Genomic DNA, 23,348 nt, shown 5'->3' with positions numbered 1-23,348 from the left:
TTAATAGTTTGCCCACTGCGTTCAAGTGTATGATGAACTGTCTACTAAATACCCACGACTATCGCGTACCACTCAAAATTAACCAGACGAGCGCTTCATTCAATGTACCAATGGTTTAAGTATTGTTAAGAAGTGATTATAGTCGTTTTTGACGATGTTGCTAAAACGAAGCAGCTCGTCCAAGTTATCATACCATGAAAAACATTCTTCACAATGGCGACCTATGTAAAAAGACCGAACCAGTCCGATTGAGTTAGCTAAATTTTCTCAATCGGCATACCTCGCGCTGATTATCATTGATAAAGGTAAAGGCACCTTGGATCCCGTCGTCTTTCAAATGAAACGAGAGGTTCGGGACAGGAACCCGACACGGAACTGCCAGGTGGTACTTCAAACGCTGGGAAAACCCCAAATGTAGTTTTTTTAGATTTGATCGAGAATGTAACCCGCCTCCCAATTTCGCTGAATAGGTGAAGTTCCCCACGGGTAATACTTCCCCGTACCCCCTTATTTTTTCGTATCCAAAATTTTTCGTACCCAATATTTTTTCGAACCCATATTTTTCGTTCCAAATTTTTTTCGTACCAATTTATTTTTCGTACACAAATTATTTGTCTTACCCATTTTTTTTCTTACCCTTTTTTTTCGTACCCAATTTTTTTTCTTGCCAATTTTTTTGCATACGTAAATATTTTTTATACCCCAAATTTTTTTTTCATAATTTGTTTCGTTCTCAAATTTTTCGTACCAAATTTGTTTTTCGTACCAAAAATGTTCGTACCCAAAAACACAATTGTGATGAGGTAGATAACTTTTAATAGCTGCTTTTATATCCATCCTCTCCGAAGGCATCGTCACACCAGTGCTGTCAGTACTTTGATTTGTTTATTATTGAAATATCATTTTGTGTTGTTGTTTTATGTTACTGTCGAAAAATTTTAATGTATGCTAGTTTAATCTTTTCTTTTCTGACATTACAATATATTTGCATTTGAAATACTAGACTTGCACATCAAAGCGTCAATTGATATTTTTGTGCATTATCATTTTAAATATATAATCAAGTGTCTGAAAATTACGAAACAATATTTTAAATATAATAATGTGATTTCAAATTTTCATTTCATCTCGGTATCGTATAAATAGTCATCTCTGTGAATTTCCATTCTTAAATATGAATGATTTAACTGAAAATGAACATAATAAATGAACTCACTACATATGAATGTTATACAAAATTTAAAAGTGTTGTTTTCTGCTTATTAACGTAAATTTATTTTTTGATAAACTATTTCCTGAAATCTAACAAAATAAATACATGGTTGTGTAAGGTCAATTAATTGATTTAATAAACCCATTGTTTGTATGTAGAGTGGGAATCTGCATTCCGTGAAATATAATTAATAAATACAATTAAGTGTACTTATTTAATTAAATCAAATATGCCTTATGATAAAATGACAGAAAACAACAAAAGCAGATTTGAAAATAATGTTTTTAATTCTTTAAAATAGTTTGTAAAAAATATCATCGTGTATTGATGATTTAATAATTAATTTTTTTTCTTCTATTCTCTATTTATACAATATCTCACTTTGATTTCTCTGGATCTATTCCCATGTTCAGTAAGCATAAGGCATGGCTAAACCTAATTAAAACCGTTTTAGTTAAACAAAGCGTTTTATTGGCTTAACAAATAATCTCTACAGATACCACAACAAATTCTGATATAACTATTCAAATTTACAATAGTTAATCATAAACGAAATCAAACTTTAAAAATATACAATCAGCATATAAACTTGGTCATAACAAACACTTAACTCCTTACATTAAGTTCAATTATCAGTTTGTTACTTTAGCAATTATGAGCAAATGTTTAAGGCGAAATCACGGGCTCTGGTCAGCATTTAAACAGAAAATCAGCATTATGTTTCTGCTAAATTCCGCTTTATCTGTCAAGGAAGACACAGACAAGAGCGCCCTCATTTGTTATTTAGTCGAACTCATTCAAAGCGATTCCTTTGCGTTGAAGCACAGTGAAGGAAAAGACGAGGAGAGCAGCGGAGGTAGAGAGACGTTGGACACATGCGGCGCAGGTCTCCCCTCTCTCGAACATTTCAACATCGTCGTATGGACCAAATGATGGCGATACATTGCAGTTAACAATTCAGCAGATTGTACGTTCGTTTACCATCTTTGTCAGTGAAGAAAAATTGCCCCGGCCAGTCTGCAAATGATCGTTCAATTATATATATATAATGATTTACAATTTATATATTATTATTATTATTATTCAATGCATTTTGACGTCGAAATCAATATCTATCAATCTCTTCTAACTAAGGCTTTTAGCACACACCTTGTCGTAGTTAAGACCTTTTTATTTTAGCTCAATTGCATCAAAACCTTCGCCTTAACCCATTTATGCCCAGTGGACTCTCCCATCCTTCTAAATTGGATCAAGTTATTTCCAAAATTAGGGATGTCTGGTATATTTATTTCTATTTTTAGAATATTTCTTACAGAAATTCCTTTAAGCAAACAGCGCAGACCCAGATGAGACGCCGCATTATGCGGCGTCTCATCTGGGTCTACGCTGTTTGCAATGTCCTTTTTTCAGGACGCTAGGCATAAATGGGTTAATCAGACACTTTCGAGTCCGTTTCATTTGTATAACCAGTACTTTGTTTGTTAAACGAATATCTTCAAAATATCCGAGTAAATATCGAACTTTGTTATTGCTTGGCAGATTTAATAGCCATGACGTCATCGAGACATTGCAAATGAAGTGTCCTTATTGACAAAGATAACTGCTTAGGTATATGTGACTTCACTGCAATTTAAGTTGTCTGTGCATTATATTTAACAGCTTAACTGTGCAAAAAACACTAATTAGTCAAATAATACCTAGATGATATAAAAATCGCGTTATTAAATCGTAAGACGTCAATAATCGACAAACACTTCTAGCACAATAATGCAGTTAAATGAGAATAACTGTCGAAAATTGCTAAATAAGTAAAATAAGTATAAATGCTTTTATTATATTAACGTACAAATGGTTTTTACACCTGTTTGTTAGGCAATAATAACACAATTATATAAGGCGGCAAAAAAAAATGATACCTGAACTTTTTCTGTATTGAAGATTTCTGTCAGTTGAAACAATCTGAAGTGACGGAATTTTCGCGCACGGAGTTCCAGCTTTAGTGTAAGTAAAGCAGCGTCGTCCGCCTTTACATTGTTTTAAGCATTTAAGCTGTTGTCGCGCAGTGCCTGTGTCAAATAAGAATACGTCATCGTCTGATAGATCAACCTCAAAGAATGATGTATTAGCATATCTCCTTTCCAGCTCCGCATGCAGCTGAGACAGACTTTTTTCCTGATGGATGTCTTTGTCGTAGTACATCGTAAAATGCCATTCACAGTATTGGTCCATTATCTCAACATTACTTTCAAAAATTTGCAGTTTATTGCCCCATTCTTTTTTTTCCTTTTCGAGTGTGAGATGAAACTCGTGCATTTTGAAGGTTACTTCGACTATGATGCCACTGTAAATAATCCATCGGCAGAAATCCGCAAACTGACCCATTCCAGTGTTATCGCAACTTTAATGGTCACGTATGAGTTCTAGTAATGTTTCGTCAGAACTTATAGTTTTTTCGATCAAGTTTGGAATGAAATTGTACAGTGCGTCCAAATATGATGATTTTGTTCCAACAATGAAAAGCTGCATATATTTGTCCTTTTCTGTATTCTTAGCATTCACGATGTCACTGAGTTCGCGAATGCGGTTTAATGTTTGTCGATGAAATCTCTCAACACCTGCCAGTCTTACCTGAAATGCTTGTTGTGCAAACAGATCAGAAACTGTCTGTTTAAGGTTTGTTATGCTGTCTAAAACGGCGTCTATTTTGGTAGACACTGTGTTGACATCTCTGCTTTCTCTCCAGCTGTTATATACATCAGTACCTATTCCAAAAAGGTCCACTGCTAAATCAGGTTTAAATGTGGTTGTCGAAAAGCCAGGTCTTGCACCCCATACATTGTCCAACACCAAAGTCATTCCCACCACTAAAATCACAATATAAGACATCTTTCTTCTTTAAGAAAACAATCTCTTTTTATGATAACATCGGTTTTGTGTGTCTCCTTAAATACCCGCTAATGACACACAAAACGTGTGCACTGACGTTAGTCGAGATAGCCAAAAATAAAGCTGATGCAATAAATGTAAGCGTATTGATCTCCAATGATCGTTAAATATTCGTATGTACAACCTCGAGAGACAAAAGGATTATTCATACAAGCTTATAAAATGGTTGTTCAAAATGTCAACTTCAATAATTAATTAAATCTGTCACAAAATGTCATATCATATGTGAGTTAATATAAATTTATTGTAGAATATTACTGGGTAGGAAAGTTTGCATGTGTCTAATATCAAATGGAAATTGATTTCAAGTACACCCACATTGTATACAAATACAACAAATTGAGACAAGTAAAGTGGAAGATGTCTACTCGTATACTATACAGGTTTAAGACAAGCTTTGAGATAATACAAATAATTTAAAGCTAATGCATGCTATTTTCGCTACATACATGTTTTTTGTTTTATAATTTGACTTATCTACACAATCTTCCACATGTAAAGTTTCTTGTATATATTATACTCTAAAGTGTGAATATATAATGTGTTTGATTAAAATGACTTCACAGCAATATAATTATTTTGTATTTGATTTAAGAACATAACAATACAAGAGAAACGATGCTTCTGGTCAACAGGAATTTAAAGGTTAATACTTTGTGTATATTGAAATGATTCACTATTTAAACTACATGAAATTGTTACACCCTTAAATAATGTAAACTTTGAAAGAATAAGACAGCTGTGTGTTATGTTGTGTTGAAAACACATTTTAGAAATATAGTTTAAAAAACACGAAAAAATGCATTTTCCAGTAGGAATACATAACAAGAGTATGTATAACTTGTAATAACCTAATTTCCTGAAAGACAAAACAGAAGAAATATATATATTTATCACATGCCATATCCTGTTTCCCATGTAATATAACCATTACTTATTTTATTCTATTACAAAATTTTTAAGCGTTTTTATTGGCTTAGTTTTCGTTTATTGACCAATCGCATTTTGTTATTTTGCTGAAATGACGTTGCAACGTCAAATGACGTCACGAAATGTAAACAACATTGGGAATTTATCATTATGTTTGCGTAAATATTTATTTAATTTGCTCATTTAAAAGCATGCGATAAAAAAATCTGACACTCGTTGTCAAATCATACCATATTTTATTAAACTCCAGGCAATTCGTTAGTAAGCTCGCCACATGCTCGCTTACTAACAAAATTCCTTAACTCGTTTAATAAAATATAATATGATATGACAACTCGTGCCGGATCCTAATATATATATATATATATATATATATATATATATATATATAACAAAATCGCTTTTAGCTGTTAATAAAAGATAAAACGCTTTGATTACATTTGCCGTAGCTTTCGACCTCTCGGTCTTCTTCAGCGGCATTTATTTTTAAGCATATCCTATTTAGCGGAAGTGGCGTTATATTGCTGAACGTTACATTGCGCGCCAATTGTATTATTCTTTTGTGTTCAGTCCATATGGTTTGAACGTCCTAAGTTTGCGCTTCCAAAGTTTCTCAATGGTCCTCCGGTACTCGTCAGATCCATTTAACTTTTTAGTGCCATGACCCGGAAGTCCGCGACGCTGTGGCCGTTTGTGTAAAAGTGCTCGGCAACCGGGTCAATGTGTCGAGTCCGTATCAGGGACAAGTTAAGGAGATGTCGTTGGTACAGGGTATCTCCCGTTTCCCCTACGTATACAAAGGCCTTACAGCGTTCGCAATGCACTGCGTAGACTACATTGGTGGATTTGCAGGAGACCTCGTTCCGCACATTATAGGTTTTGCCGGTGGTATCGCTGAACTTTTCGGCCTCCATTATGTACGGACAGATTGCGCACCTCTGTGCCCCACAAGGTCCACTCCTGTTTGGAACCCGGAAAAACATTCGGTTGTGTTTTTATGTACTAATATGTCTTCCATGTTGCAGTCTCTTCTGAATGATGCTAACCGGGGGTTCAGGAAATACGTTTTTGATCCGATCGGAAGTGTGGAGTGTGGGTAGGTGTTTCCGGAGTATATGGCCGATATTTGGTAGCGCTCTGGAGAAAGTGATAACGAGCGGTACCCTGGAAGTACTTTGTGAGGGCACCTTCGTACGCAGCAGATCTTCTCGATTTTGCTATCAACTTTCTTCAGTTATGTCTCGACAAAGTGGCCATTGTATCTTCGCTTCAGCAGTTGCTCTTTAATCTTACCTCTGTGTTTTTTTTTGTAGTCCGTCTCTTCCGAACATATTCGTTTCAGCCTCACACCTAGGCCGTATGGAGTGGCTTTCTTCGTATACACGGTATGACGAGTCCTTGTGCAGGTAGAGGTGCCTTTCTGTTGGTTTGGTGTATAAGTCTGAAACCAGCCTTCCTGTTCGAATTGACGCCATAGTGTCTAGGAATTCGAGCTGCTCTGTGGAGTAGCGGAGCTCGAGCTGTATTCGTGGATGGATTTTATTTGCAACCGCTCGGAATGTTTGTAGTGCTTCCAAGCCATGTGTCCACAAGCCCAAAACATCGTCAACGAACCGGACGTAAGCTATGGGATGTTTATTTGATTTCGAAAATAACTCTCCCAGGCTTCCATGTAGGTCGACGCGTAGTTCATACGTAAGTGCTATCCTATGGTAGTTCCCTCATTTTGTACGTAGTGGTCTCCATTGAATGAAATGGTGTTGTTATCTAGGACATTGTCCATCATTATGATCAGGTCGTTGGTTGCTACTTCCGGTTGCACTCGCCGATTGAGAGCTTCAGTAATTGCGGCACGGCCCTCTTCTCTGGGTACGCTGGGGTAAAGAGCCTTCACATCCAAACAAAATATGATGGTACCATCTGGTAGCGGCTGCTGTATCTGTGCTTTTTTGTTTAGAAAGTCTGTTGTGTCTCTCACATACGACGGAAGTGACGTCACATGACCGCGCAGTTCATACTCGACTATCTCCGCCATCTTCTCTGTCGGGTGATTACGGCCGTTTACAATAGTACGGAGAGGCATCCCAGGTTTATGAAGCTTCGGGTTGCCTTGAAGCTTACCGGAAGATCCATCGCTGCTGGTGAGATACCTTCTTAGGTCACTGTCGATCGACCCCTTCTTGTTAAGTGTATCGGCAAATTCTTGTTTTATCATTCGTCACCTCGACTTATGTGTCACTGTCCAATATTTCACACTTCAGCTTTTTGACAGTTTCCCCTGTCCATTATCACTATCCCCGAACCCTTGTCTGCAGGCCGATATATATATATTAACAAGTCACATTTATACGTTTCCACTAATTGAATCATACTTCATATGACAGAATATGAGAGAATAATACCTCCAAAAGTGAAACTAAAAACATCAGTAAAATGATTTAAGTCAGTTTTATATACAGTAATGCCATAATCAAGAAATATTCCATTATAAAATCAGTCCCGAAGAAAGTTAGATAACTGGTAAGAGTGCAAATTAAAACGTATCGTGGTGATTACATTCCCTTGCGTAGTTAAATTTACGAAAGAAAAACACATGTTTGAGATATTCAAATGGCATCTGATACAAATAGATGTGGCATTAGAGGCATATGCGAGTTAACCGATGATGATCTTCTCAATGAACATTACAGTTAACCGATCATAAACATATTTGTTCTTAGTAATAACAAGTTGTCCCCGATGACACTTTATCGGGCGCGTGGAAAGTAACATTGTTATTAATGAAATGTTCATGAAGTGCCGATATACACATATCAATAACGAACAATAAGTGAAGTAAAAGTATCATTGTACTACGCTATTTCGTTTTGTTGTCAGTTCGATTCCAACTAAAGACATAAATGGAAACATATTATTAGTAATGTATATTTGTTTCCATAACAGTTTCATCTACATAAAATTGCCACTTTAATAATGTATAATTGAAAAGAGGGAAATGTATGGGGTTATAAATGATACATTCTGAGGACAAATATTGTTCTTTTTTTATATTTTTTTTTTTTTACAAAATTGCATGTGGTGTAATGGGCTCGCAAAAAGTTCGTTATAGTAAATATTGATGCGCCAACTAATAAACCAAGCAATGATCAATGTAATTAAACTTATCGTATAAAAACTCTCATGATGAAGTCTGGAAATCAATGATTTGTGAGGATAAATACAGATTATTATATCGATCGGATATAGGTTAATATAACGAAGCAAAAACCGCCTGCACTGTAATTGTTTTGACTACGCGCCCTTTGATTTGTTGAAAGATTGTGCATACATAAAACAAATACCGATTGAATATAAATATCAAAGATATATCATATATTAACAAATTGTTCACTGCCCTAACTAAACTGAATATGCATAATTCCCTGTAGTAAACTGGTCAAAGCGGAGTATACTGTGTCACATTGAGAAAAAACCCTGCATTTATGCTTTCGTCCACTTCAGCCTGTAAGTTGGGTATTTTTCCGGACAATTACGTTTGAAGGCTTACACATGTAATTAGATTTTTTTAAACAGGTGATAACGTTTCTGTTGCGAACAAAAGAATCGTCACTTTATTTTGTAGTTTTTCGTAGCTGTTTACCATTGTATTATATGATAGTACTTCAGTGAAAACTTGCAGAGTGTGTACCTGAGTAACTTATTGATACGCAGAATGCGTACCTTTCCTTTGTTTCGCTTTCGAAGCTTTATTATTTCATCTCTTTCTAGGCGTTCCTTCTGGGTCATTGCTGCAACGCTTCGACCTATTTTATGACACGATCGGAAGACCTTCTTTTGTATAACTGAGGCATAGGTCTTTCTCTCGCCATCTTCGTAGAGCACTATGTTGTCATTCCGCATTCTGCAGGATCCGATTGGAGCGAAGGTACCATAAAGAAGAATTGCAGAAGGCTTTTCGAACATACCAAGTCAATTGCAATGAGTTCCTCAAAAGTCTCAACAATTTTACAAATTTTGATGCCAAAGTGTTTTCAAATCCGATCAGATACCGAGGATTCAACAAAGTTGCAAAATGATTGGTCACAGATCGTCGCGTAAAGACACCGATACATCTCTACTTTTCCAAGTTAACTTTCATGAATTGTTTATTAATCAATGTTATGTATTGTAATGAATGTATATTTTTCTGGAAATAATCGGGCAAACGCACATCTGTGTTGCAATCGTAAACAACGTGCTCATACAAAATGTTGAAACATTTCAAAATAAGATACAGTGGTGGATATAGAAGGCTGCACGCCATCAACACTGGATCATTACTTAAAGGAAATATGCTTGCGATAAATACATTTTGTATTATTAATACCAAATCACTATTGAACTACTAAAGCACAGTCCTTATACATAAAAGCTCTTTCGAAAAAGTTTTTTGTATTTAAAGCGTCGCCTATTATAGTTGTGTCAACCGATTCAAATTGTAAACCCCCGCAGTAAACACAGAATGCATCATATACCGTAATTACTCTAAGTTTTCGGACACTTAAAAATAATTATTTGTTTTATCGTGTCCGAATATTTAGATACGGAAAATATTTCAGCTGTCCGAAAATTTAAAGACACGCATTAAATGTCCGAAAATTATAATTATATTGAAATCAAAGCAATAAATAAATGTACAATAGTGTTTCTACTTTAAAATTAAAACAACTTCACAACTTTTCTTACTCTTTCCTGAAATGATACAGAACAATAAAGTAAAAACATTAAACATACTGTTTCCTTAATAAGAAGATATTTCAAATGCTGTTGGGTGAAGCGATTATTTTCTACCGGTATAGATGGTTATTTACCCAATTACGTAAATGCTATGGTCCATTGTCATCAGGCATGCGTCTCCCAGGTTTTATGACCTTTATCCGTTGGTTAAACCCCATAATCAAAGTGTCGCAAGATAAGTGAATACCGTGCCGAAATCGGGTAAAATGGCGCTGTAAAGTATAATGTCGGAAAGTTTAGATTTATTTATTATTGACGAAAACGCGCATGTCCGAAAATTAAGAGCCACGAAAAATAATTATTTTGGCCAAAAAAGGGTGACAGAAAACTTAGAGTACACAACTCGCGTTACCCACTTGATATCGATCAGACAGGATTTCAGACTGAAATCTTCACGGAGTAAAGGGCATTTTCCCTGCAAAGTTCACTGACCTCGATACCATAATTCAATAAAACGTATAAAAAAACATTCTTACCGTGCTTGCCGTTGCATTATGCATCAAAACTTACTGTCCAGCGCCGTTCGAAACCTGTGTGTACATACATTTCAACTAACTGACATTTTAAACACACGAGTGATTGCATTGGTCCAATGCGATGGTGTGATTTTACAACTGGAGATTTCATTTATGAATACTGTCTGGTCACCTTCAAGTAGGTCAAGCGAATTGTGTATCATTTTATTTCTTAAAATTTGACCCAGCATGTACAGAAATATAACCAGATATATACATTTCCAGAAAGGAAATTCATTTCTGCGTTGAATAAGACCAGGTTGTGAAAATCGCTGCAAAATTGATGAAGTAATGGCTGTTCAAAGCGATGCACCCTGTTTTCGGGTGATTTCGAGTTGAATACCTTGTTATATATATATTTGATAGTGAAAATATTTTTTTTTCAGAAAAGTTGATTATTCGTTATAATATGATTATTTATAATTCAAAATGATGTTTTCACTAATTAATATCATAGCCACACGCTAATCACCTGTGGTTCACATCATGTAACTTACTCAAGCTAATCTCAGCGCGCGTGTTTTTAAGTCGCCAAGCGCACATTTAATTCAATTATGTGTTGTCTGCGCGGGCAGCTGCCGCTTTTTCAGTTATATTTATATTCCACAACCTACCGCTTTACATTCACCTTACCATAATTATATATTGTCGTTTTTCTATTGATTCTGGTTATTTTCAAACATCTTAGTTTTATACATCTAATTTCTTTTATGTATTTTTATATATTTGCTTGTTTTCATATTTTCTGATTGTTCTGTTTATTTTAATAACATTTTGATGTCACTTGTGATGGTGTGTGGTCCGCAGAGAAATGTGATTTTAAAGGCAGGATATTTAATATTGAAAATGCTATATTCCATCATGTTTTTCCGCATATCATTCCCATGTCTATAACGATAGTTGCAGTTAAACATACAAATATATCAACAGACAAGCATGTCTGAATCCTGTAGCACAGAAATGCCAAGTGATTCTACAGCGTCAAACATTTGCCTTTCATAACGGCATCTTCCTCATGTTTTTTAAGCTCGATTGATTATATTATATCCTTAAATATTTCAGTGGGCGTATCATAATCTCTGTTTTGACCAACTTGAGTGCACAATATTTGAAATATTTTATCAGTACATAAATGTTTACAAATCCGAGAGATCCCCTGTTGTTTGTTTTGAGTAACATTTGTATTACATTCTGTAGGTGTAATGCCACCTATTAGTATGTACACCCATGAGGCATTGCATCGTTTACCTGACTTCGTCATAATTTTGCCGCTGAATTATAGTAACATTGTCCGGCAATTTTAAGTTTTCAAATTCTGCCAACATGAGTAGATTGTGGTGCTATTGTTCCAGTCACAATCTTCACTAGGCTTGGTGGTTGTTTCTTTATCCTAAGCATCTGAACTATATTCTTACCCACTTTCATTCTTTGTGTCGTTCATCAGCGTACACTATACTGATACTGCTCATTTATTTCGATATTTGTCCAGTATGCTGCAATATGCATAGTAACAAAACAAAGCTTAAAAGTTCCAGATTTAAGTGTTGCAACTATAATCCACATGTCACCCAATATGGCATTCCATACCTCACAGAACATGTCTAATGACATGCCCACCCTTGAAGAAGTTGTCATTTACACTTTCAGACATTTCCTTCGTTGACGTAGGATAATAGAGAACTTATGTCGCGTAATTCATGTTACAGAATCAAAGAAGCATGTTAACACGAGTTTAACCCATTTATGCCTAGTGGACTCTCCCATCCTTCTAAATTGGATCAATTTATTTCCAAAAACTAGGGATGTCTAGTATATTTAGAATATTTCTTACAGAAATTCCTTTAAGCAAACAGCGCAGACCCAGATGAGACGCCGCATCGTGCGGCGTCTCATCTGGGTCTACGCTGTTTGCCAAAGCCTTTTTTCTAGACGCTAGGCATACATGGTTTAATTCATGCCAAGAGCAGCGACCAATTTCTTGCTCATTCTGCTCAAACAAACATAATTATAAGGAATACTGCCTTAATCAAACACCCCACCCACAATGACGCACGACTGGCAAATGATATACAGTGTATATACTTTAATTAAAACTTTATAATGCTATTTTACTTTTAAAATGTATGTTACTGTTATAATAAAAAATGTATGATTACATTGGGACCCTTTCACAAAGATTACGTTCTTTATGCATTCAAAAAATTATTAATTCTGAGTACAAGAACAAAGTGGTTCCCCTGGACCGGTTCGAGCGGTAAGTCAACAGTATTTATGAATTATTTTGTGCATGAAGAACCGCTATCGCTACTATAGATGATTACAATTTTGATTGAAGTGTGGGAATTTTATTATTTCCAATTGGTTCGCTTTAAGACGACTGCGTATTAAGTCAGTGATTTTAACAATTCTTACATTTAATTTAAATAATAATGCAATAAACACAATCATGTATATTTGATTTATTTGGCTCACATTTTCTAGGCTTTTCAAAAGATACACCTGTTCTTTTTTATTATACCATGTTTTGTTTTTTTTAAATCGTTAGTGGTTAAATGGAATTTTCATATGACACTATATAATGACGTATTTTCGTCAGCAAGTTGTTAATAATCGAAACGATAACACTCTCTTTTATTAAGTTGTTATCCCCCGCCCCCCCCCCCCCCCCCACACCTTTCCATTATTTGCCTTTTCATATGTCGTTCTCCGCATTTGGATCGCTTTGATTGGTAAGTGTATGCTTGTTTGAAGTAACTTGCGCCTGATATTACGCTATCGCGTCAGGCAAAGCCCAAAAAATGACGATGCTGTCAAGTGTGGGAGATTTCTTATCTTACGTTTATTAACTGCTTGAAATCGAAGTCTTTTAATGTTTAACTGATCTTTCTATATTCGACTGTTTATGATTGCTTTAAATCAAACATTAACAACATCAATATTATACTAGCTATATTTCAAGTATGTAAATATTGATTCATATTTCAGACAACAATTACACTGAATCGTTTAATCTAATATAAATGATCTTTCAAAGGAATAAGACACAATTGTAACTCAAATTAGTTTATGCTTTGCAACTCAACAAGTGTAAGTTATAAATTATACGATAGCCAAAACTCAATCAGACAATGTCAAAATTAATATTTTAACAATTTTAAGAAACACAATTTATCGCATTAATAAACATACTCACATTCTGTGCTAGTGAATAATTCATGAACTATTGCGAACTTTATTAATATTTTTGATTGCGCAATATATATACACAATGCAATCTCATTGTTTTCAGGAAACGATGAAACTGTCATTGACACTTAGCTTGAGAACATTGAAATCATACTATGGAAAACTAAAGTAATGTGGGATCTAGGAACAAACAATTTGTTCAGATGATAAAAAGCTTAGAGATTATACTACATTTGATCTTAATAACATGTATGTCTTCATGTATTAAAAAAAGGTCCTTTGAAAAGCTGGGCGTTTTTATTTGGTTTTCACAATTAGCTTCTTAAATTGTTAATTCAAATAGCATAGGCAAACATACCAAGTTGACTCATCGTATCAATCTGGCTCTGTTTTATAAGTTTTGAAATTGGCAAGATAACATTGATATATGGTGATACAGTGATCGATGGAAGGACACCGGGCAAACATTATCGGGGTGGCCTAGCGTTCGTTCATGTTTTATCTTTTATCATATTTGGGTCAAATATTTGCAACCCACGACATACCTAGAGTCCACGTTTCATTGAGGCCCGATGTGTTAACATATTTATAAAATCATCAGACATATATTTTACGAACAACTTTCAATGCAATTTTAAAATATGAAAATCTCACGGGATAGTGACATCAATTATATTATTTGATTTTTTGTAATTTGATAATAAATGTTTACAATTTGCAACCGCGTGCTCATCAAAATAAAGACCGGGCTTTTAGAAAGAAATATCTGGTATAGAATATCAGAAAAGTTTCGATTACATTTACTTAAATTAGTTCATGACAACTGGAATTATTCCCCAAGGATCGTGGTTTAGGTATTGTAAGCCTCTCGTAATAGACGGTCCCGCATTAAAGACTTACATATTATGCTCTAAACAAATCAAACATGTGTAAAAAGACGAATATTATCGACCAACGTAAATGTCGTAAAGACGTGTCTTGAGCCACTTTAGGACTAAAGACAGAACGTACATGTCGCAAAGGTGTGTCTATATATGGCTATGGTATTGCCATTTCAGGAATATTAAACACACGTTTAAAAAAACAAATAAGGAGAGTACGTTCGCCTGAGAAGGATAGAATATGCAATACTATATTGCATACTTAAAAATAATAGAGCTGGCTTGTGAGATTTAAGGGGAGACTTGTTTGACGAAACATTGACATTAAATAAGTATGATGGTGTTACACGAACATATATAGACGACCCATAGCTGCTTGAGAAAGAGGAACTTACTGTTTTATAAATACATTCGTTGATTTATAGAACACGTTCGCGCAGCATGTTGCACAAGTAACCGCTTTACAGGGTCTGCATTCGTTATTGTGTCGTGTCATTATTTACCTTAACAAATTCCGACACGTCAACTGCAACATATACGTTTACGTCAAGGTAATTTATCTATCGACGTTCCGGCTTACTCATTTTGAATTAATGTATATAGTGTATGCGTTCGTAAATGAACCGCCCGTTAAATTGTGTGCACACAACCTTTATTATTTTCACGGAGAAACACGTGTGTGGGCGATATCTTAATCAGCGTGTTACAAACGTCCGTGTGGGCCTCGGAAGCCGGCGACGTATCGATAAAGCCGGATTCGTTAATGAAAGTTTCAGTTCAAAAGATATCTGACACTCTATCACTTCATCGAGCTCAAGAACGGTGCACAATGGTCCGCACAATCGAAAGTCCCGTAAGTAGACCATTTCGTTTGTAGTCTTTGCTGAAACGTGTTTAAGAAATGTGAAAAATTAGGTTAAATATTTGATGATGCAATTATTACATGGGCGCTGTATTTTTAATTGATTGATGAATTTAGCTACGGTCATCATGGTTACGCTTAAAATATTACAATATTATATTTTAATGCATTCCGTAATACATGTATTAGCACTCTATGTTGTTTTATTTGCTCTAACCGTTCTATAGAATGTAGCAAGTATGTTATATTATCGATAAATTGTTGACAAGTATGTACTGTGAATATTTAGGAGGTCTGTGCCATAAATATGTACGGCAATGTGCATTTTAAAAACCAGTGTTTAACCAATTTATGCCGAGCGTCTGGAAAAAAGGCCTTGGCAAACAGCGTAGACCCGGATGAGACGGCCGCATGATGCGCTGTTTGCATAAAAGAATTTCTGTAAGAAATATGCTAAATACATAAATAAATATACTAGACATCCCTAATTTTGGAAATAAATCGATCCATATTTGGAGGATGGGAGAGTCCATTAGGCATAAATGGGTAAACAACGATTCAACTAATACACTACACATTTCAAAGTGTATATCTTTGTATCAAGGCATTGCCTAAATATATTTGTATTGTATTCGTATATTGACATATTACGATACTTACGAAGTTTATTACGTATATCTTATGTTCTAACTTATTGTCGTTGTACTTGTTTAGTCTTGACTCTTTACCACTTAAAGGGGCCTTTTCACAGATTTGGGCATTTTTTAACTTATTCATTAAATGCTTTATATTGATAAATGTAAACATTGGATCGTAAAAGCTGCAGTAAAAAATCAAGAATAAAATTAAAAAAAGGAAAAGATCATTGCCCGGAGCAGGTTTCGAACTAGTGACCCCTGGAGTCCTGCCAGAGTCCTGAAGTAAAAACGCTCTAGCCTACTGAGCTATTTCGCCGATTACACACCCTTGACGTATTTTATACGTTATATAAGCAATCTTCGTAGTTGCACAAAATTTAACGACAAAAACAGAACTCTCCAAATTATTCAATCGTTTCGCGTTGCAACGCTTTATAATTTTTAGGTTTTAAAATCGTTAAAAGATGCATATAATGGCTATATTAGAGCATGGTAAATGTTCAGTATAACTGTTTCCTCACAAATATCATAACTAAAACGAAAATTTGCGAATCTGAAACAACTTTTTTCAATTTTGTCAATTTACCAAAGCGTGAAAAGATCCCTTTAATTATATTTTAACGCCTTTGTAGTCCCTCTAAAATTTAAATTTTATTAAAGACCGTTCTTACTTGATTCAAATTTTAAAGGCTTCATTTCAAATCCTTAGATACTGATGAGCAGCAAACAGCATACAACCTGAACAGACTGCGAGTTACTCTCAGGCTGTTCTGGTTTTATGCTGTTTGCACATAGCCATTTTCACTTTGCTTCTAAGTGGGAAGGGTTTAAGAAATGTTCAATTTAGTTATCTGATGTACGTTAGGCACACCTATCTTTGTGTTCCATATATTTAGTTAATATTTCAATAGATGTCGTACTGGATTAGCGAAAGGTTTACTTAATAGAATTTACACATACAAATAAACAAAGCATGTAAACTCGGTTTCTCGTATTTGATGCGTGGTTGACGTGTAAAGCTTATTATGGAGGATGATTTATCTTCAATATGAAACGTAAATGCACATTGAATTAATGTCAGTATAAATACTATTCAGTGGTTTAAAATATCGAGGCTACATCCTGCAGAACTGTATAAATATAACGTCTTAAAATAAATAATCTGTTAAATTTATTTAAATATTAGTTTGAACGTAATTATGGTTAGTTCCTTTTCCGTGATAACAAGTCGAAGTCGATAACAAGTCGAAGTTAAAACTTAAACTTAAAATAAAGGCATATCCCAAGTTTTGACACTGATTAAACTTCAAAATAAAGGCATATCCCAAGTTTTGACACTGATTAAACTTCAACAAATAATGAAAGTAATTGCTAGTTTACGGACAACAAATTGTTTTTTAAAGTAAATAAAGGTAACGTTAATCTATTACGATATTTTTGTGCATGCAGTAAATGAACTTTTAATAAAAAAATTAATAATGTCTCATATTTATAAATGCTCAGTTTTTTTCTTTATCGTGTTAAATATCGTGTCCATATACTAAACACGTGGTTTATGGACGCAGTGAGAATAACACAAGTACACGTTAACGCGTTCAGAATTTTATTTACCAAATTGGCCAATTGTCTATGTAAGTCTGCTGTTTCATTTTGTGTTTTGTCCACTAATTTGACGAAAGAGAGTGTGGAAATGTGATAATACTCGCTTTTGTTACGAGGGCTAAGGGACGAACAAACATGCCGGAGATAGCATGTATCATCAATGTAACATCTGCACACACCTGCACACAGACAACACGTGATTCGAATGAGTCATAAACCGTCACTTCACATTCGGTTGATATCAGGTCTGCTTTATCAGCAAAAAATATGTGAAAATATAGCCTTACCCATCCCTGATTTAATGCTTTTAACGGTCGGTTCCCGCCTTTGACATGGTTATGAACTATCCTGTACCTAACACCTACGTGAATGAAAGAAAAATATGCCATTTGAGGAAAGCGTTATCTTTAGGTTCACACAGATTAAGGGTCAAGGACAAGCAAGCAATTCAATCTAAGTGCGTTATCTTGTACGCTCGGTTGACAGCATGATAGGACCCGGCCAAATGCCATGTTATTGCCAATTCGCGATAATTAAACAATCAAGTGTTAGGTATGAACTCCGCACAACCTTGTGATTTGTATTCATTTTTTATTTATTTTTTGTTGAATGGAGCTGTTGAATGAAATTACTGGCGAGAGAAACCCCAATCTCCATAGCTTACATTGAATGAGGGCCGATACAAAGATTTGACTGTACGTTAAAGCAAATTAATAGATTTAAATCTATTACGATTATACACACTAATAAAATAACAATAGTGCATTTAAAAATGCACACGTCTGTGCGATGAGACGTGTGCGATGCATCGAAAGAAAGCGACAGACATTCCAATTGGTTGATTGCCAAACCTGTGGATAAGTTTTACTATACTTGACAAATAAAGTGATTTTTTTGCCAAAACTTCAATTAAATTATAATCTTTCCGATCAGACAACTGTGAGCTCTGCTGGTATTCGTTGGTGACAAAATGTTATCTCTGGGTAATACATTCCTGTCTGAGCCACCTGTTATCAGGGCTGGTCGTGTGGGTCATATTAATTACCCGACATTGGCAACGCTTTATTGGTTGTTTGGTTGGTATGTCAACAAACCTTGTAAATTTGGACTTTGCTCCAGGTCGTTCGCATCGGAAGACGGTTTTAGCTTGAGCTGAATATTTGACAAATTGAATATTAAAGAGTTGACTGCGGTAAAATATTGCTACAATCTTCCTTGAGAGATACTACATGTTCCTTATGAAGTAATACATCCTTATTGGGATATCACGAAGGCCGAATGATTAGGTCTCACACGGGACCCGTTTTGAAGAGGTCGGTTGCCCAACTTCCAGCAGCTAGTGAAATCAAGGGGTACCAATTTAAGGAAGGGGGGGGGGGGTTCTTGTTACAACTCAAAACTGTATTGTACTTCACACAGAGGGTGACACTTATCGCTCGCTTAAATACGCTTAAATACGCTATTCTTCTTGAGTAATTATTTGAGATTGGTTTAGATAAATCATGTATACATAAATATGGCTCCATATCAAAGTCCGCACGGAATGTAACCAATGAAACGACTTGTTATATGAAAAGCTATATTTAGGAAATATTGCCTTTATTATTCTTTCAAATTCATCCAATGTATACATGTTAATAGATTCATATGTGCGTGAAAACATATATTTTATTATATTGTTTTAATATGTGTATATTTGAGAAATACCCTCGATATGCACCTTTAACCCATTTATGCCCAATGGTATCTCCCATTCTTCTAAATTGGATCAATTTATTTCCAAAATTAGGGGTGTCTGGTATACTTATTTCTATATTTAGAATATTTCTTACAGAAATTCCTTTAAGCAAACAGCGCAGACCCAGATAAAACGCCGCATCATGCGGCGTCTCATCTGGGTCTACGCTGTTTGCAATGTCCTTTTTTCGGGACGCTAGGCATAAATGGGCTCAAATGAATACAAGTTCAGATAGAATTTATAAAATAAAAATGCATCTCCCTGATTTGCAATATCATCAAAAAATGAATTCATTGGTATGCTCATGTTTGTGCTAACATAATATAACCCGTAATTGTCGGTTCGAGAATAACAAAACAGAACTCAACGTATTACAAAATAACAGTTTCTAAGTTTCGAGTTAATCATCTGAGAATCAATAATCAATGCCCTATTCAAAGATATAACCAAGGGATTAAATGTGTCGCGTTCTGAGAACACTGGGTTCAATGCATGCGCGTAAAGTGTCGTCCCAGATCAAGGACGACACTTTCCGCCTAAAGAGACTTCATTTAAACGAAATATGTCATTAAAGCGGAAAGTGTCGTCCCTGATTAGCCTTTGCGGACTTCACATGCTTAACTGGGACGACACTTTACGCACATGCATTATGGCCAGTTTGCTCAGAACTCGACTCAAACGTCATAATCATAATGTCTATATATCTCATGATTGTCTTCTATTCGATTGACAGGCAGTTCCGTTCGTGTCCTTCATGGACACTGAGTGGATACAGGAGATCACAATCAAGGGGAGAGCACCAGAGGGAGCATCCAGGTAGGGCGTGTTTTACATTTATATATGGGCCGTACTCTGTGAAAAAGGGGAAATATGCATGTGCGTAAAGTGTCGTCCCGGATTAGCCTGTGCAGTCCGCACAGGTTAATCAGGGACGACACTGTCCGCCTTAACTAGATATTTGCTAAGAAGAGAATTTCTTAAAACAAATCATATCATAAAAGCGGAAAGTGTCGTCCCTGATAAGCCTGTGCGGACTGCACAGGCTAATCTGGGATGACACTTTACGCACATGCGTTAAACCCCCTTTCCATAGTGCACGACCCATATATAAATCTATACATTGTCTGAAACGATAAAAAAAATCCGATATTCAACGTCTCTGTCTAAAAGTATTTGAAATTATTGTAGAAATTGAAGTTAAAACAAAACATTTGATAGCAAAATTAATGTGCTCAAATATTGTTAAAACCATTGTTGGATACCTAATATTATTATATATGAGTTATTTAACTAGTGTTTATCTAGCACACTCATAATCAAATTTCCAATTTTTCCAATTTTTGCACTTTAAGAACACTGACTATACCAGTCGGCTTTACTGGTTACTATCCATACGTGTATTCAAAATAAGCTGTTTGCAGATTCACCGTGTACCTCCAACACGGACCGGAAGATGAACCGCACGAGGTGGCGTTTGTGTTCGATGCTCGGTTTCACTACGGCGCGTCCCACAACAAGATCGTGACCAACTGCAAGAAGGAGGGCACATGGGGTACGGAGGAAGACGGCGATTGCCCTTTCCCGTTTCATCACGGACAGGATTTCAAGATCAAAATCACCGTGGATGATGACTCCTTTAAAGTAAGACAAGCTTTGTTTGTTATGAAGTCTTTGCGCGCAAAAAACAACGTAAATTAAATTGAACATAAAATTTCAAAGAACGAAAGGCTCAATGCGTTTCCTTGAGTAAACATGTACTTGGTATCCTGATGTCCATAAAAAAAAAACATAAACATGATACATTTTTCAACATCATCTAGTATGGCTTATAAGTATTTTTTGCTTTTATAAGCTTTTTGTATAACATGTACGTTTTGTTTAGAAAACGCACACAAAAATCATTTTTTAAAGGAGCATATTAATATGTTCGACGCATTCATAATCAACATCATTTTTAATCTTGCTTTCTCAGAAGTCAGATACAAATAAATAGAAAGCAAACCATCCAACAGCGTGCGTAATAAACAGAAAACGTTTACCTCTATTCAATTAAATTAAAGTTTCTTCAATTTTGTGATTAACAGGTGAAGGTCAACGGTGAAAAGTTCCTTGAGTATGAACAGAAGCTGTCCATGAAGTCAATCAACTGCATCCGGATACAGAATGACGTTCACCTTCACCAAGTCAAACTGGCCTAAATGGTGACATAAGAAGGTCTCCGCATGTGGTGTTGCACATAGTCCTACAGACGCTTGGCAAATATAAGCGAACAGAAACCCAGAAAGGTCACAATAAAATGCAGCTTATTTCATTTTAACGTTGACGATATTTATCTGTTAAATTGCATTGATCAACAAAGGGTACATGTACTTAAGGCATTATTTTTGTATTATGTGCGCAACCAACTGTTTAATATATGAGTATTAAAAATCAAATTGTTATACTTGCGTTTGTTTCGATTGCAATTAAGAGTATATGCTGCTTGTTTTTAAAGAGAAATCCAAACGCCCATCAACTGTACGTGACAAGTCCTAAATACATGAGATAAGTTCACACCTTATATTTGTAAGTGATATTTTCCTATAGCACTGTACCGACATTAATTTAAATAATGTCGGAAGAATCAGAAGCTGCAAATTCATATTTTCTACTTATTATTCAATAAAAGCTGACCGAAACTAACTTCATAGCTTTATGTTAGCATTTTATTACTATATTTTAATAAATGCGCTGTTTAAAATGTACATTAAGTCCACCATATTGCCCTAAGTAAATGTGTAATTTGTTTAACCCATTTATGTCTAGCGTCTAGAAAAAAGGCCTTGGCAATCAGCGTAGACATAAATGACCCGCCGAATGGTGCGGCGTCTCATCTGGGTCTGCGCTGTTTGCTTAAATGAATTTCTGTAAGAAATATTCTATATATATAAATAAGTATACTAGACATCCCTAATTTTGGAAATAGATTGATCCAATTTAGAAGGATGGGAGAGTCAACTAGGCATAAATGGGTTAACTTAACAACGATAATTGCATGATACATGTAATAGTTTTTTATTTACTTCTACACTATTGAATAAATGCATCATTATATGCATGCTTGGACCTATATTTTAACGTTCTACCACGTACAATTCGTAGATTAAAATGAAAGGCATTCGCTACAGGTGATAAGCATAAACGTTTAGATGTAGAGTGAATACTGCGCCATAAAAACAATACCGGAAACCACGGATAACGTGTAATTAATTTGACTAGTTACGACAAAATATCAAAACTATTTATTCCCACCTATATATTTGTACGTGTGATTTTTAAATAAATAATCATACATAATAGAAACAGTATGCTTGTCAGAAACGAACAACCGTGTTTTCAAGCTGATTAATGCGACCATAATTACATAAATTCACATTTAAAGTGGAGACTAGACATACTTTTGGTTCACTAGGCTATGCAAACAATTAACTAACAATGAATTGGCCATGCAAGTTTGATCTTCTGACCATTTTTAGATTATCTTGTTAAATGACATTTATATAATCTCTCCCGTTTTAATAATTGGCTCGAACATAAAGTAGTTTGTTATTTTGTCTCATATTGTTTTTAATTAGGAGCAGACGAGTGTTGAAAACATATATGTTTATTTAGCGAGGCCTAAATAACCTAAGTCACGAGTTTTGGCGAGTGATTCAGATTTTCATCAAATAAAGTTGTCTTTATTGGACAATTACCAGGTATTCTATACATATACCATCATTTAGCTTGTTATGCCCCCGCAGGAAGGCATACAGTGATCACACTGTCAGTCCGTCTGCCTGTCCGTAACACTTTGCGTTTAGGTTTCGAAAAATGCTCATAACTTCTTTGTCGCAAAATGCTCATAACTTCTTTGTCGCTTCAGATGTAACCTTCATATTTGGTATGCATGTGTATATGGACAAGACCTTTCCATACACACACAAATGTTGACCCCTTTTAACTTGAACTAAGGGTCCGAGTTTAGATTTCGAAATCTACATTTAGGTTTCGAAAATGCTCATAACTTTTATAAAAGCGTT

General features: G+C 35.2%; 1 protein-coding gene and 1 long non-coding RNA gene across 2 annotated transcripts; one reads left to right on the top strand and one right to left on the bottom strand.

The window, feature by feature from the left end:
• Positions 1 to 1,481: 1,481 nt before the first annotated feature.
• On the bottom strand, positions 1,482 to 4,267 carry LOC127872838 (uncharacterized). The gene is made up of 2 exons (XR_008045801.1): positions 3,130 to 4,267; positions 1,482 to 2,230 (listed from the first exon to the last, which is right to left on the bottom strand). It is a non-coding gene; the product is annotated as an uncharacterized LOC127872838 (long non-coding RNA).
• A 10,871-nt stretch (positions 4,268 to 15,138) lies between these two features.
• LOC127872834 (galectin-7-like) lies at positions 15,139 to 21,728 on the top strand. Its single transcript, XM_052416256.1, has 4 exons — positions 15,139 to 15,300; positions 20,021 to 20,103; positions 20,709 to 20,928; positions 21,372 to 21,728. The coding sequence occupies exons 1-4, from the start codon at positions 15,211 to 15,213 to the stop codon at positions 21,483 to 21,485; spliced, it is 507 nt and encodes a 168-aa protein (XP_052272216.1). The 5' UTR covers positions 15,139 to 15,210; the 3' UTR covers positions 21,486 to 21,728.
• Positions 21,729 to 23,348: the final 1,620 nt, after the last annotated feature.

The sequence above is a fragment of the Dreissena polymorpha genome, chromosome 3 (assembly GCF_020536995.1).
Source record: "Dreissena polymorpha isolate Duluth1 chromosome 3, UMN_Dpol_1.0, whole genome shotgun sequence".
In the NCBI taxonomy this organism is placed as follows: Eukaryota; Metazoa; Mollusca; class Bivalvia; order Myida; family Dreissenidae; genus Dreissena; species Dreissena polymorpha.
The sequence above is the reverse complement of the archived record's forward strand: the minus strand, read 5'-3'. Positions and strand labels throughout refer to the sequence as shown.